The 16,242-nt window shown below is 43.0% G+C and overlaps 1 protein-coding gene across 3 annotated transcripts in view; it reads right to left on the bottom strand.

Annotated features, from left to right (window-relative positions):
- Window positions 1-966: 966 nt before the first annotated feature.
- kcnc2 (potassium voltage-gated channel, Shaw-related subfamily, member 2) overlaps window positions 967-16,242 on the bottom strand; it is a 58,090-nt gene continuing 42,814 nt past the window's right edge. The window contains exons 2-5 of one of the 3 annotated variants that reach the window (XM_036520095.1): window positions 12,147-13,080; window positions 9,829-9,999; window positions 4,617-4,713; window positions 967-3,213 (exon numbers count right to left, since the gene is read on the bottom strand). In XM_036520095.1, coding sequence (XP_036375988.1) covers window positions 4,652-4,713; window positions 9,829-9,999; window positions 12,147-13,080 — 1,167 coding nt within the window. In that variant the 3' untranslated portion in view covers window positions 967-3,213; window positions 4,617-4,651. Of the gene's footprint in view, window positions 3,295-4,616; window positions 4,714-5,410; window positions 5,708-9,828; window positions 10,000-12,146; window positions 13,081-16,242 lie in introns of those variants that run through there. The other 2 variants (XM_036520094.1, XM_036520093.1) reach the window with 2 other exon arrangements.

The raw sequence follows: 16,242 nt of genomic DNA on the forward strand, positions 1-16,242 counted from the left end.
TTCAATATTCATGGTCACGACTTTTGTTCACGTATTTTTTGAAATTCCGCCCCTGGCGCAGTGCATTTTTTTTCCTCTCTCTTTCTCCCAGGACGCCTAAAAATGCATCGCTCATAGGGGGTTATGGTGGGGGAGGGTGGTGGTGGTGGTGGTTGTGATGGGGGGGTTGGGGGGGGGGGGGGGGGGGGGTCGTTGACGTCTTCTCTGTAAAACACTCTCCATCCCCAGCTGTTTACATCTTCCTGACTTGGGGACTGTTTCCATGGTGATGGGAGTGAAGATAGTTGGCGGTAATGGCGGGGATAGGTTTCCTGTGAGAGAAGCTGTTGGAGAGGGGATTTAATGAATGCAGGGTAAGAAAAGGAGAGGGATGAGGAGCAGAGAAAGGGCACACAGGCAACTGATATCAGGGCGTGGGCCATCTCCAGTGCGGCCTCGGTTTTGGAATTAAAATTCTCACGACCATAGCTGGTTTGCATCATTACCAATTCATGCAGGGTGTGTGGAATCTTTAAAAAGTTACCTGACTTTCTGATTTACATGTTCAGGCTTGTGAGCAGATGTACAAGAGGTACTTCATTTAGCCTTCTGTGTGTTCAACCTTATACGCCCTTACTATACATTTTACTGGGTTACCAATAACCTCTGAAATTAGTGAAAATGTCTTGGATACATTTGCAAAATACCTGGAACGAACAGAAGCTGATTCGCATCTCTTTACAACACAGAGCCTAGTGATTATACTGATCTGAGATACATTTGAGGAAAAAAAAAGGAACCACATTTTAAAATGATAAATATGTTTATGTGAATGAATTTTTTTCACATTGTATTTACTTTTATTCTACACACATTGTTCTGAATGTGAAATATGTTGTTCTTACATTTTGATATGGTTTCATCACTGGTTGTGCATGCACTCCAGAATGCCAAAAATGGCTTCAAAATACAGACTTGAAGCTCCCCACATCAATTAAACAAGAAAAAAAAAAAACAAAGTCCTGGATCATAGTTTTGACAATTGTGGACTGTATAGAGAAGCACACCATTAGACCACAATGACTTTAAAAACAGACACATAACCAGGCTACTCACTCCACACTAGACACAGAAATACATGATATTGATTCAGATAAAATTCTCTTTTATATTCTTTTTAAATGTAAGTACAATTATACATTTTCCTCTGGAATGTTTTTTTTTCTTCTTCTTTTTTTAAGATGGTGCCCTTGATAATTTTAAAGATTTAAGCAGCGGGTGACAAAATACACAGAAAGTCATGTTCCGGATAGTTCTTTTGCCCAGAGCTTGAGGGGGTAAAGTGGAAATAGTTCGGTATGCACAGTCAGTGTGCAAGTCACTCCAACGTGAAGTTACTAATCTCTCAATTGCTGATGTGAAAAACGCAAATTCCTCACAGGAGAGAGAGAATCCTATAGCCTCATGATCATAGGGATAAAGTGAGCAATTCAATATAATTCCATTCATACAGAACTAAAATCACAGTGCAAGTTGGTACATGTTTTGCATCATTATTGCAAACTGATTTTGATCCTTGTGTTGGTTCACTGAAGACATAAAATGGAGAACAAAGCCAACATGCACCTGTAGCGTATCCCTAATCCCATAAATCTCGCTCTTGTGTTTTCTTTTTTTTTCTTGTACAAAACGCGACAATGTTGAAGTGAAATGAGTGAGGTTGCCTGGGAACTCCCAGACTTGCAGCAACTAAAACCTGCACTTTCAACACCACAGGATGGTATTTTTTATGCAGGTGTGTTGAAAGGCAATGAGAACTCTATGCATTACACATCATCTCACCATAAACCTGGATGACACAGTACACAGTGAAATTGGGTAGATTTCAATCTTACTGCAAAGCGGTTTGTCCTTAACTATCATACACTTGATCATTGTTTCATTGATGGACAGAATGAGTTTTTTTTCCCACTATTACTGTTTCAGTGAATGCCAAACTCATAAGGTAACACAGCTTACATAACAAGGAAGGCTTATTTTTTATTCAAAGGCAAGGTCTAATCACTTTGCAGTAAGACCAAATTTCACACACACGGGCTACGTCCCCTCGACCTCTTGGGACCAACCAGTGAGCAGGGTTTGGCCCAGATTCAATATACCCATGATGCACTTTGTCCTCAACAGTGAGTTACAAATATAGTGAAAGTAAGGGTTATGTTTCAGAGCTTACAGTGTTTTCATTGTTTCAATGACCACCAAACCAAAAACATCATATAAGAAAGGAGAACAAAGGCAATATTTTAATTTGTTACTCAGAGTTAAGGACAAAATGTGTTATGGTTAAGGTGAATTCAAGCCTTAGTTTGTAGGCAAACTCAGTAAGGAAGTCATTGTCTCAGCTGCATAGAGACATGTATGGTGAGTGAATCCAGTGAAATAGTAATATAAGTTTACCCTTCATTAAAGTGCACATGTAACCTCCCACTTGCTGTTATTTCAGCATGACAAGAACATCACTCTCTCAGCAAAACTCAGACAGTTCATAGCAGTGGCACCCAAACGGCAGATTGCTCAGTTTCCCCTGTCAATATGCTAGATCCCACAGTGGAATTAAAAAAATAAATAAATAAACACATAATTAAGTAACACACCAGAGCAAAGAATCCACCAAATTACTGACGAGATAAAAGAAAGTATTGATGACCATGTCACATTTATTGATCTCGTCACATTTCCTGTCTCTATATATGTATCGACTCTCTTTGTCTATGTCTATATATATATATATATTTCTTGTGTCTGAACAATCTGTCCCAGGTTTATACATCTTAATACATTTATTGCGGGAATCTAATGTATGATAGCCAGGCTGACGCTGAACGTCAGTCGTTGTACGCAATGTCGGCAATCCTCTACCATCAGGAGTCAAGACCGGTTTGTTCACCAATGTGCTATGTGTTATTCAACATATATGCATTTGTCCTCAGCGTTGGGCTGTATTTGTTGAAGTAGCCAAGGGGTTGATTGCAGACTGTGTTGACAGCAGTCTCTCCAAAGGCTAGGACTCTCCCGTCCGTTCTCCAGTCTAGCGGGTTCACTGAGTCTCCAAAGGTCTCTCCATTTGGGCCCCGCCCTCCCAGTTAGAGTTCCTCCTCCAAAAGCTGTGCTGTTAAGCTCAACATCCAGCGTCCACGGTGACTGCAGGGTTTAAATCACGAATAACACGGAACGGCTCTGCGGTCGACAACAGCGGCGTCAGATATTCCATTAATCTCCCCTCGCTGATGGTGTTCATTTCATTTATTTATTTATTTACTTTTCAAAAGAAACATCACATCAAAATATAAACAGTGCGCATCTCTAAATATCAGAAATGTTTCTGTGGAAATAGTTTAACGTACTTTACAAGAGGTGACATGCAGATTCATGCTCTAAGGTTAAATCTATGTACAGATAATTTATAATTTAACATCATATACATTTATATATATATATACATATATACACACATACATATTTCTCTATGCATTTATATTTTTGTTTATATTTGAAAATGCAAAGTCTTACATCCTTAACATCACACAGGGGGTAATTCAACAGCTTAATAAATTTATGCAGAATTTTGGTAGCTTAGTTCATCATCAGTATAATCATATCTTTTTGTTAAGAATTACAATTTATTCCATATGTGTGCGTGTGTGTGTATATGTGTTTTATGTGTATGTGTGCTTAAGCTGTATCTATGTGCCATTCAGAGCCAGTTGCTCAAGCATACGTCTGAGCTTGTGCCAGTTGCTTAGCAACCATGCCCCTGTTACTGTAGGTAACATACAGTGTAGGGCGAGGCATATTGCTGGATGGTAAGACCCTATGTGAAACACCTGTTTGAACAAATCATATCAGTAGCAATGTATGAGAAGTGTATTATTGCTATGAGAAAAACCATTCCCCTTTGGATTTGATTTCAAGATCAGTCACGCCCACAATATTGCAAGGTCATGCCTTGCAGCAGAAGCATTTCCAAATGGAATGCAATGCAGAATGTCACAATAAAAAACAAAAACTTTGTGTGAGTGTATGTCTGTGTGTGCGTGTGTGTATGTGTGTGTGTGTGTGTGTGTGTGTGTATAACCATCTTATCTTTTTTGTAGTGTTTACCTCAATGTTTTGACCTACATTTGAAAACAGCAATAGTTCTAAATGAAATTCAGTTCAACAGAGTGAAATACCTCTGCTGACACTGATAAAAAAGATCACATACTGTTCCCCTGATCATCATACTGCCACTCCATGACTGTGGTCCTTCTAGGGCAGTACAATTCTAATACTGTGCTTCAGATATCAATCCCTGTTTATGGACTTTCCATTATACACTCTTTATGTAAATGGAAACATTAAAAATATTGATAGTAAACGATCAGTATTGCTTCTAAACACACTGGGATAAAAGTTGCTGAATTACCTCCACCACACATATGCACACACATACACACGTGCAGGCATGCACACACACACACACACACACACACACACACACGCACACACGCATGTATGCACAAAAAAAATCAATTCACAGTAGCACAGCACGTGGAATTGTCTGTGTAGTGTTTGGATGCGGGGCAGAACGACAGCGTTACCTTTCTGTCATGTTCAGTGCCTTCCCCCTCAGCCTTTAAGACAGAGCGCTGCTCTCTGCTTGTGTGTAACTCGTAAACACAACCTCTTTGCAGTTCTCTGCGCGCAAACAAGCAGAGACGCCTGAGTATGGCCTCGTCGCCACCCAACACCAGCAGGACAGCAGCATGCTCACATGCACAGACAGTTCGCAGAGGCATTCAGATACACCCCCCCCCCACACACAATGCTTTTTTCATTTTCAGCAAACGGCATGACGCACACACACAAGTCCAGTGCACATTCCATGTCCCAGAATAATCATCAGGTGTTTTTTTTTTTTCTTTTGTTTTGTTTTTCGTTTTGCACGACATTGCTTTCAGACGACGAGACAGGATGATCCATGCAGACATGACTGAGGCCCAGACGTTTGTGAGTTTGTGAGAAGGGAGAGGAGGGGCGTGAGGTGGGGGGGGGGGAGCGCGGGTGGTGTGTGCGTGAAACGAGACAAGGCTCCGGGAACATCTCCAGATTTCAAAAAAAAAAAAACAAAATAAAGAAATGGAAAAAATTCACAGACATGAGGTCCGATGAAGTTATAATAGATCTTTTTGGAAGCACATCATTAATTTATCTAAATATAGCTATGTACATAATATCCCTGATTAAATATAATGTTATTATATGTTATGACCTTACCAAGAGCAACTATTAGTCCTTTTTATTGCCTTTTAGTGCCACAGTAGGAGACTACCAGAGGATTTAAGGGGAAGCACTACAGCGTCATAGTTACATCAATAGCTAGAATATGGGGAAAGGGTTGGGCGGGATTTAAACAAAGCAGCTCCTAATATTTACAGTTTACACCATAAACAATTCCTATTGGACTATGGGTATTTACAGCGAACTCTGCGGGAACGGCCTTGCGTCCTGCCGTCGTGGAGGGGGGGGGCTTTCAGACGGGCGGGGGTCGCACCTCACAGGATTGATGGGATGGGAGAGCGAGAACGCCTCATTGGACAGGGCGAGCTGTAGGGCGAGCTTACTGGAGACAGTCTCAGAGCATTGCCAGCCAAGCCAGCTATGTTGTTTAAGCTTCGGGATTTCTCATACCCTTCAATGCGAGAGAATGCACAAGACACACAGATCAGTCCCGAGAGTCAGCCAGGAGACAAGGACACAAGGTGCAACAGCACAGACCACATGCAGAGTCATAAACAATGTGTCCAAACAGTGCTTTAACGGGCAAGTGTCCATTAATTAAAATGTCCATGATCACTTGTGATTCAGTGCAATTGTGCATGCGCAACCGTTTCCTTCTTTTTGGGGGGGGGGGGGTTAGATGTTTTAATTTTTTTGGTGTTGGTTTACAGAAGGTGACAGCGTGTTTGAAAATGATTACATTCACAGCTTGATTTCACCTGTTTTGGTTTTGATAATGAAAAATTAATCATGTGCAGGTGACAATGAAGTCCAGCAAGTTTTAGTGTACCCATTTTAATTAATGGACAAGTGGATCGCAAAATCAAACATACATCAATTATTAGTGGCATTCATTTTCAGTTTTTATAATGTAAATCAATACTGGAACTTAAAATGTTCAAAAATTCTAAAATATTAAACATGTTTTCTAATGATCCTATAATATATGATCTTGTAATTAAATATCCCATGTGACTCTTTATTTTGAGTGCACATTTATAAGGTCTTCTATCAAAAACACGTAGCCAATTTCATTAATACATCATTAAGATTAACTTAAACACAGATGGAAGATAATTTTACGAAACATGAACCAGTCAGTGCCTCTCATTAACTGTGATAAAGCAGATGAGCATGTCATGAGATATACAGTCCCTGAGACAACATGCCTCGAGTAATATCACAGCTATTTAAAAAGTAAAAGCCTGCATTTTCAGCAACTTGTTTGGAGTCAGATTTCTTCGCAGAGGGTCCCTTACATATTTTATATTTTTTACATAATTTGATTATTATTAATTAATTGTTAATTTAATTTTATATTTTTACATAATAATTTTTTGTGAAGCATTTCAAGCTAATGCCATACTTGAGGGTACAGCAGCAATACCTCCATCCATGGCTTGAACCTGTAACACTCTGGTTGTGAGTGTTTAAAGATTTACTTCTAGTCCTCTCAGCACCCTGATGCACCCTGATGTTGTTCTGTGTGTTTTGCAATGCTGGGAGTCACGTGGCAATGAGCCCATAGTATGTTACTGCTCTAGAAATATTTGTGAGTACATTTGATATATTTTATTATTTATGTTTCGCTATATATATCTTTTAAGATCCCCAATTCTGTTTAGAGTATGTTAAATGACGTTTAGCTGCCTGAAATTCAGGACCTGATTTTTGCAGGAACCAGTAGCGTAAGTGTTACGAGGCATAATTCTGAGTATCAAAGCTGATCTGTGAGGAGGGATATGAGGGACCCCCTGCTGTAGTCCCTTGGGTCAGGGGGTGGAGTGAGGGGAGGGGGTGCATTAATGATGGGCCCAGCAGAACCACCTTGTTAGAATGATAATTTGCAGGACAGGTAAGACATGACTGGTCACACATGGCCCCTGTTGCTCTTCAACAATGATGGCAACAGCTGAGGGATCTACCTTGGAAAAGACAAACCATGTGACCTGAATCGCTTGGCTTGCGCTGTATTTAAATCTGACACTCTGCTTTTGCCTGTGAACCACCGCGTTCTGTGAACTCAGCAGCCACGGATTTGACGGCTTGTTGTTTTCGTAGACAGGTTGAAAAGGAAGCAAGGTCAATAAAATCGTGAAATGATCGTGTAGCCATGCAGACTAAGCGCTCGGCTGAGTTTTGCCTGTGTGAATTTTGGAAACCAAAGGGAGGATTTGCAAAAAAAAAAAGATCAGAGGCAGAGAAGAACAAAAGGTAGCCACAGTCTCTGCCGACAGAGGAAAAAAGGCACAATGTTTTATGCATTACCCCCACACCCCCAACACGCGTCTGACTGTGCTGTGAACAGAGACAGCGGAGGTGTGTACACGCAACAGGAGACCTGTCTCTCCTGCCTCCAATGATGTGGTATCCAACAGGCATATGCCCCACAATGCACCTCTCCACCGGGGTGCCGGGGTCACCTGGTCAGCGCTCTGCAGGGTTAATTCACCTGGGGCGTGTGCCCTCATCTCACAACGTGCGCTGCAACCCAGGTGAGGAGACCTGGAGACTCCTGGAGGGGCCACCAGTCTTGTGACAACAGGGATGTTGGTTCAATTTGCTGGTGGGACACTGAATGAGCAGATTCAGGTAACAAAGGTATTCTACATGTGATTCGAGTCGAAAACGGGTATCAGGAAGTATCTTTGACCACTAATCACCCTTCTCACTCCGGGTTGTTACTGCCTCTCAGTGTCCTTTTAGTGGTTAAGTTCGTGAGCATTCGTCATTATATCTTGTAATGAGGATACCACTCGCTCTGCAGACACCCTCAGGTGATTACTTTCATAGGGGTAAAACCCATGCTCAGGTGGCATGTTTTACTGCACTGCGGGTTATCTTCTCCAAGGAGAAACTGGAATGCAGTCTCACTCAGTTTCAGAGGAGATTTATGGCATGTAAATGTCTTATATTCAGCCAACGAGAGTACCGACTTTAGTTTGAGCGATAATTAAATCCTGACTGTTAGTAATTAGTCTTAAAAGAGTCCCGTATTACACTATAGATTAATTAAACATTCGCTTCCATGATCTTTGAGATAATGTTTAATTAATATGTAGAAGACATTTTGATTTTAACGTAAAATACAATTGTATTTGCCACAACATTAACTATAATTTTCACTCAAAAAGTATCGATTCATTCTCTTCAGACTATGAGGAAAATATCACCTCTGAACTTCAGCAGTGATTTTTGTCCTCATTTTAAAAATCTGTCTGGTGGGCCTCAAAACAAATGCTTGATATTATCACTCAAATTATGAGCAAGCTACGATTATGGGTGGTTGTGTCACATCAGTGTTAGGAAATTAGGACAGACATATTTAGGCCATTTATTTCTCATTACTCAATGCTTGTCTGAATCAGAGTCAGCAGTGAGTCCACTTAACAGACTGCATTGTTTTCAGCGAGAAAACTATAAATATTTTGGCTGAAAGAGTCGGTTGGGGGAAATACACCAGGGTTTTATTATGCAGTTTTGCCGCTTTGTGACTAATAGGCACATAATTTAGCAGACGTTAACATTATGATGCCCTTCGGCGCGTGCCAGCCCACGCCGGGCGGGGGGTGGGGGCGCGAGCGCGGCTGACCTTTCCCTCCGTCTCGGTCCCGCGGGACGCGGTTGTGTGGCTCCGTCGCCCCGGGCCATAATGCTTAGTTAGGCGCCGGACGGGGAAACCGGCGCGTTTAAAAGGCAAGGGTAAAAGAGCACCCGTTCTGCAGAGGCCTGCTGTGGCTCCGGTCGTGGCCAATCACGGTCTGAAGCGCTCCTCTCCCGGGGGAGGGTTTTGTTTGGCCTGCGGGCATGCAGCACGGGTCAGTGTCTTGCGGTGGAGCACAACTTTGCGGGGGGAGTTGGGGGTGGCGATTGGGGAACGTGTGATAGATCAGTGGTTGATTGGCAGCACATGCTGGCGGAACTGCAGGAAGGCTTATTTATGCACACTGGAACAACAGGCTGGGGAGCAGCTATGCTTTCTGGGAAGGAGTGAAATTGTATCGGACGACTGGGGGGTTGAGTGAACGAGACTGAGTCTATTGATCGGAAGTCTTCCCTTCTGCTCCAAGGCACAGAGCATACACCTATTGCTCTACTCATGTTTTGACTGATCAATGATAATGATCGATATTGTAATAAATACGATTGATCCTAAGCACGGATTAGGCTCAGCCACGCCAATGGTCTGTCTGCTCGAAGCCGTTTTCTCTCGGAGACACACTGTACCCCTACTTCTGTTTAACATCTGCTATTAATTTTCTATTCAATCAATTTTTCTAGAGTTCATCTATTAAACATCTGCTACCTTACATTATTAAACATTCACTATTGTGCATTATTTATTTGTTTTCCAGACACTCCTATCCGAGGGTGACTTGGCTCATGTTTTTAATATCATCCATCTGTATGGCTGGATCTCACTGCAAAGATGAAGTACTATGACATCATCTCTGAATTATGTGATGAGCGTTTAGCCATGGTCAGATCTGATGTCATTCTATGGGCATCCCTAAAGCCTTAGGACCTGCTTACCTGATTTCCTGATCCCTCCGTCTGCCGCGCAGGTATAGTCGCTGGCGGCCAGCAGGAAGCAGGTCCCGCCGCTTCTGCGGTTCTTGTCGCGGGTGCTGGACCTCCGCATGGGGAGCCGCTCCTCGGGGGACATTGTGAGGTCACTTCCTCCGCTGCAGTCAGCTGACAGCACTGGGCGTCGGCGGAGGCCACCGCAAAGGGAGAGAAGAGACGGGACACATCAAACACTCAGATCAAACCCGCGCTACAAACGCGGAGTGGCTCAGACCGCAGCAGGGGGGCGAAAGAGCAGGGAGGGCCTGGAAATAGACACCACCTGGGGTCAGTAAGGGAATCCTGTCAAGCTTATCTGGTGAGTTCCCAAAATGGAATGTTACAGTGGTACCCCCGGACAAGACATTTCACCCTCACCGCTGCAGTGAAAACCCAGCTGTGCCACTGGCTAACTGTTAAATATAAACCTTAAAGCCATCCCAGACAGAGACGTGGGACACGATCAATAATGAGAATGGTAACAACCTGTTTCTCAGCATTGAGCGTACCAACTATGCTCACACTCACACACACACACGCACACACACACACACACACACACACACACACACACACACACACACACACAGATGCACAGTAAACTCAAATACTGAGAGAATATTTGTCAAACTGTCACATAAATGTTAACTTGTGAATGCTTTCTGCCGGGCTGGTAACTAATGGCATTTCTGGTGTATTTATTTTCTCTTTCGAGGAATAATCCATCTTTGTTTCATGTCCATCCCACTGGCTTATTATTGCTTATTTTATAAACCACTAAACTGCTCAATCATGGCTTATGTCACATGGATATGATATGCAAGCTGTACATTCCACATAATATGCATATTTTTTTCAGAAATCTCTCATGTGTGACCCAAAGCATGTCTGCATGTAATTATCACATTATCAGTCATACTGAAGGAGAACAGACAGATACAAAGGTTTGCATGCATTTATATCCATAACCAACATGTCAGAGTGAATTATAAAGGAAATCCTTTAAAACAAAATAAGGAATTGAGATGAAGCAGCATCTGGCATGACGTTACAGCGCCAGCCAGCCATTTCCGTTTCATCCAGGAGTTTTTAAAAGCAGCGTATTAAAAATGAAAGCATCCCACAGCAGGCATTTCTGTCCCAGGCGCTGATTTACTCTCAAACGCACCAAGACTGTCTCTCTCTCTCCCTCTCTCTGTCTCTCTCTCTCTCTCTCCCTCTCTCTCTCTTGCTCTCTCTCTCTCTGTCTCTCCCTCTCTCTCTCTTGCTCTCTCTCTGTCTCTCTGTCTCTCTCTCTCTCTCTCTCTCTTTCTCTGTCTGTCTCTCTCTCTCTCTCTCTCTTTCTCTCTCCCTCTCTCTCTCTCTCTCTGGAAACAAAAGGCTGAAATAAAACGAGGCGCAGGCCACTATTACATTGTGCCCGGCCTGTCGCGGCTCGTATTGAAGCGGACAGCGTCGGTCCTCCAGGGAAATCACTGCTGGTTTTATAGGTATCTTTCAATCACCAATTAGTTTGGAGATGGAATGAAAACCCCAGACCCCTGTAGGCCTCGCTGACAGAGACTACATTGCAGTGCATGGCCTCTCCAGCCCGTGATCGCTGGAGATATTGAGACAGAGGAGGCAGAGAGAGCTTACTATTAAACCTGATCATCTCTCAGTCTGTTGTTTTTTTACTTCTTTTGTTTGATGAGCAATCAAGCAATGAATTAATTATCTTATTAATCTGTACTGGTCGGCAGCCAATTAACCTTCTCTGATTGTATCTTGTGGTAGCTTTATTTTTCTTTCTGTCAGACTGTGCAGTATTTTCCCACATTCACAGATTATTTGACTATATGGATAGATTACTGTTCATTCTCTGTGCCAACTGCCATGGCATGTTGACAATGCTCAGGTCCTACATGAAAATGCAACTGTTTTCTGCATGGAGTTTACTATCCTTTTCTGTTCAATGTTTTGTGTACTAGGCATACTTCAGACTCAAACGAGTATGCATTATGCAATTAAAGGCTACTTTACTTCCTCTTACAGTTAAAAATGTGGTCTGTGCAATAACTATATTAAACGCTGTAATAAATGCAGTAATAAAAAGAACACTATCACAGGAGATACCATTAATAGGATGAGAATCACTGCCTAATGGGTACAGGGTATTTTGCCTGACAGCTGATTGGACAATGGAAAACAGGGTGAGATAAACGACTGTGTAAAAGGTTATATTTCTGACTCCTCTATGGCAGGCCAGCCATCTGCAGCCTCCCTCCCCACCCCACACGGCTCACCCGATCTGTTGCGCTCGAGCACCCTGTTGGCCTTGCCGTGACACACGTCGCCCTGGGTGCTGTTGCAGGCCATGTTCAGCTCTGTCTTGCAGTAGGTGGGGGACCCCACCTGGGGCACCTGGGGGATGTGCTTCTTCCTCTTCTTGGGGAGCTTCTGTTTGGCCATCGCCAGGGAGTAGTACATCCCAAAGTTGTTGACGATGACGGGCACGGGCATGGCTATCGTCAGCACCCCGGCCAGGGCACAGAGGGCCCCGACCACCATGCCCGACCAGGTCTGGGGGTACATGTCGCCGTAGCCCAGCGTCGTCATGGTGACCACCGCCCACCAGAAGCCGATGGGGATGTTCTTGAACTGGGTGTGGTGGCTGGCGGTGGGGTCGTTGGGGCTGGCGCCGATACGCTCGGCGTAGTAGATCATGGTGGCGAAGATGAGCACGCCCAGCGCCAGGAAGATGATGAGCAGCAGGAACTCGTTGGTGCTGGCCCGCAGGGTGTGGCCCAGCACCCGCAGCCCCACGAAGTGGCGGGTCAGCTTGAAGATCCGCAGGATGCGGACGAAGCGCACCACGCGCAGGAAGCCCAGAACGTCCTTGGCGGCTTTGGAGGAGAGCCCGCTCAGGCCCACCTCCAGGTAGAAGGGAAGGATGGCCACGAAGTCGATGATGTTCAGGACACTCTTGACAAACTCCAGCTTGTCCGGGCTGAACGTCACCCGCACCAGGAACTCGATGGTGAACCAGAACACGCAAACGCCCTCCACGTACGTCAGGGCCGGGTCCGTCTCGATCTCGTACTGCGGGCCCAGGTCTGGGAGGCTGTCGTTCCAGATCAGATCCGTCTTGTTGATGATGGTGTTGAACGCCTCGTGGGTCTCCAGGCAGAACGTGGTGATGGACACCAGGATGAAGAACAAGGAAGCAAAGGCCACAAACTGCAAGAGAGAAGAGGTGGAGTTCAGCTAAATTTCAAAACACCCCGTACGTCAAACACCCTCAAGTTTACTCATTTACATCACAGTGGACTATCAAGGGAGAGGAACACAAGCTCTTTTTATGTTGGCTGCAGCAAAGTAGCAGATTGGCATTCGCAAATGGGGTGGAAAAACTTGTTTGCCAGCCTTAATGCATCAGGTCCTGAAATGACAGTCTCTTTTATTCAAACAGGTCTTTGTGACAAGGTTTTTCAAAAAAAAAAAAAAAAAACCCACACATCAGACATCATGAGCTCACTGGGTTCTACTGATGTGAAATGCCAGATTTATAAAGGATCTGAGTAATTTGCCTTCTTTTACCATTCCACCAATGTAATTAATGTCCAAAACACTTTCTGCTGCTGACACCAATGACTGAGGTAGGTGCCATCCTCCTCAGACTATGGGTGCAATCCTGGCCCCCATTACCTGTTGCCAATCAAGCAGCGGTAATTAGATGCCACTGAATCTGAGTTCCCAGAGGCCAATTCAATTTAAGAGAGTCTGGGTCAGGATATGGACACAACAGCAGCCATTCTGTCCGCAGTCTCATCTATCTTTCCCACAACAATCAGAACTGATAGCAGCATCCATCTCTCTAAGGCACTCCAGGCATAGACAGAAAACAATCTGTACAAACCCAACACTACAGGATACCCAGCAATATTTCAAGTGTTCAGTCAAATCTCACGCCTGTGTCAGTTTGCCCATTTACGATATCTGACTAAAATATTGTTACAGGTCAAGTGGTTATCAGCACCTAAGAAAATGTTCCTTATATTATTGTCATTAATTCATTTCGCAGATGACCTCTGATATCCTTACATTGAATTAAATTTAGTTACCCCTGATTTATACTTATCTCTAACTGCATTGGAGCAATTCCATTTCAGTTACAAAGTGAAAGGTATAACAGCAGTGTCTGCTAGTTGAGATTTGGTTGATGGGCTGGGATTTTAGCTGTTAAGTTTAGTTTAGTTGACCGACCACTACAACACATTACAATACTGAAGCAGCAGCGTGTTGCAGTGGCAAGGAACAGGGCTACTAACTGAAAGGTTGCTGGTTTGATTCCCCACTGGGGCACTGCTGTTGTACCCTTGGACAAGGTACTAAACGCACAATTGCATTAGTAAATATCCAGCTGTATAAATGGATAAAACTGTAAACTTATGTAAGTTGCTCTCGATAAGAGTATCTGCTAAATGACAATAATGTAATGTATTTCCACCACTTCTCTCCCTTTGCTGTGTCCATGTATGGCCAATACTGGTCCCACACACACACACACACACACACACACACACACACACAAAATTCCTGAAAAGTCTCAATATGCTGTCTGTGTTCATCTGCCCACCTCTCAGAGCAAAAACATTCTAAACATAGTGTGGCTAATGGTTACATAACCATTGATGATAAACAAATTCACGACAGATATACATTCACAGTCCCCTTCAGTCAGCGTAATTGATCTGTGCTGCCCTTGGCAAGAAGTCAAGAAGCCCGAGGACTGTCTGCTTCAAGGCTGCAGGCTTTTAACATCCCATTTGTGATCACAAGTTGTCTGGGGTCATTATGGTTTAAGATGGCTTTGGAGCAGTGGCTTCTACATGTTTAATCATAACACATTAACCTCAGCTCCAAGTGTTCTTTTGCAGAATTAAAATAATTTCCTTATGGCAGCCATGTTTTACCAGTACGCATTGGGTGACAAAAAATGGATGCCAAGACAGCATCAACAGATAACATCAGTTCAGTGATACAGTAGCTTATTTAGCAGGATTCTGAACCTTGAGTGATGTTTTGTTTCTGTCCCAGTTATCTCCCTGAATTAAACATGTGACAGTTAAACTTTATCACGATGTCTTGGACAGATGCTCTTCACATGGGTAGACACATTTTTTGAGATCTAAGTAAAAGTAAAAAAGAAAAACCAAGAACAGAACTGTCAGCATTGTATCGTATTCACCCCAGAAGCTAGTGGTTCTACATGGCGTACATAATGTTTCTTTGCTTTTTTTTTTTTTTTGTTCAAAGCAAATATATCACAGATACCTTTGAAACTTTTCATATCGAGCAACTTTAAATTCAGAGCGCATCACAAAGAGCTAGTGAAACCAGGGGTGACCGAGCTCTGTGTCCACTTCAGATGTTTCTGTATGACAGATGTTAATATTTGAGACATTATTGGATGTCACAATGCTACCCTCAGGCTCCAAGGTTGATTCTAAAGACAGTCACTACAATGGCCCATTGTTCAGGAATGTTATAATGTTCCAAGGTAAGAGTAGACAGCACGTCTCCATATTCAAATTTATGGTGCATGACGTGATTGGAATTCTGTACACAAAACATTTAACAAAAAACGCAGATGTTTACCTTTCACTGATTGGCCTTCACTGATGATTTCATAATTAGATTCTCTTAATGCCTATTAAGTAGCACTGAGATTTCCTGGCCATGCAGAAACATATTCCTGACAGCTATAAAGAAAACCATATTTCATAAAACCGGTTTTACTGTTATCATGGTGCTCCCTTATACTGTCCTGTCATTTCAATTATCAAAATGCAAAAAATGCAAAAAAAAAAAAAAATACAAACCTGTAATATTGTGTACAGCCAGACCAACATTAGTTTATAAAATATATAGTATATATACTGTTATGAAATGTATAATGCCAGGTTCTTAAAAACCCCTTTCTGAAATAATTTTCATCCACAACATTTTAACATGGTAAAAGAAGACATCTTCACGGCAAATCAACAATTCTCCATGGATCTGCTTTCATAATTACACATTTTGTTTTGGAATGCATCACCACCTTAAAACTAGACAGTCTAGGGTCCCATAGAGAGATGCGGTTTAGTTTTAGCTGCTGAATTGCGCAGATTTTCTAATTAAAGAAACGTAACTTTGTGTAAGGTGCAGCTGCTGCTTCTTGGGTGACTCATCTTTCGGTCTTAAGCATTCTGCTCACAATCCATATCCAGCAAAACAATACAGATGCCTTCCAAGCAGATCCACTGCTTTATTTATCACTCTTGGGCAGGAGACTATCTCCACCATTTGAAAGCACACACCTGTCCCCATGATATTTATTGTCAGAGTTCGTGAATA

The sequence above is a fragment of the Megalops cyprinoides genome, chromosome 25, assembly GCF_013368585.1.
Source record: "Megalops cyprinoides isolate fMegCyp1 chromosome 25, fMegCyp1.pri, whole genome shotgun sequence".
In the NCBI taxonomy this organism is placed as follows: Eukaryota; Metazoa; Chordata; class Actinopteri; order Elopiformes; family Megalopidae; genus Megalops; species Megalops cyprinoides.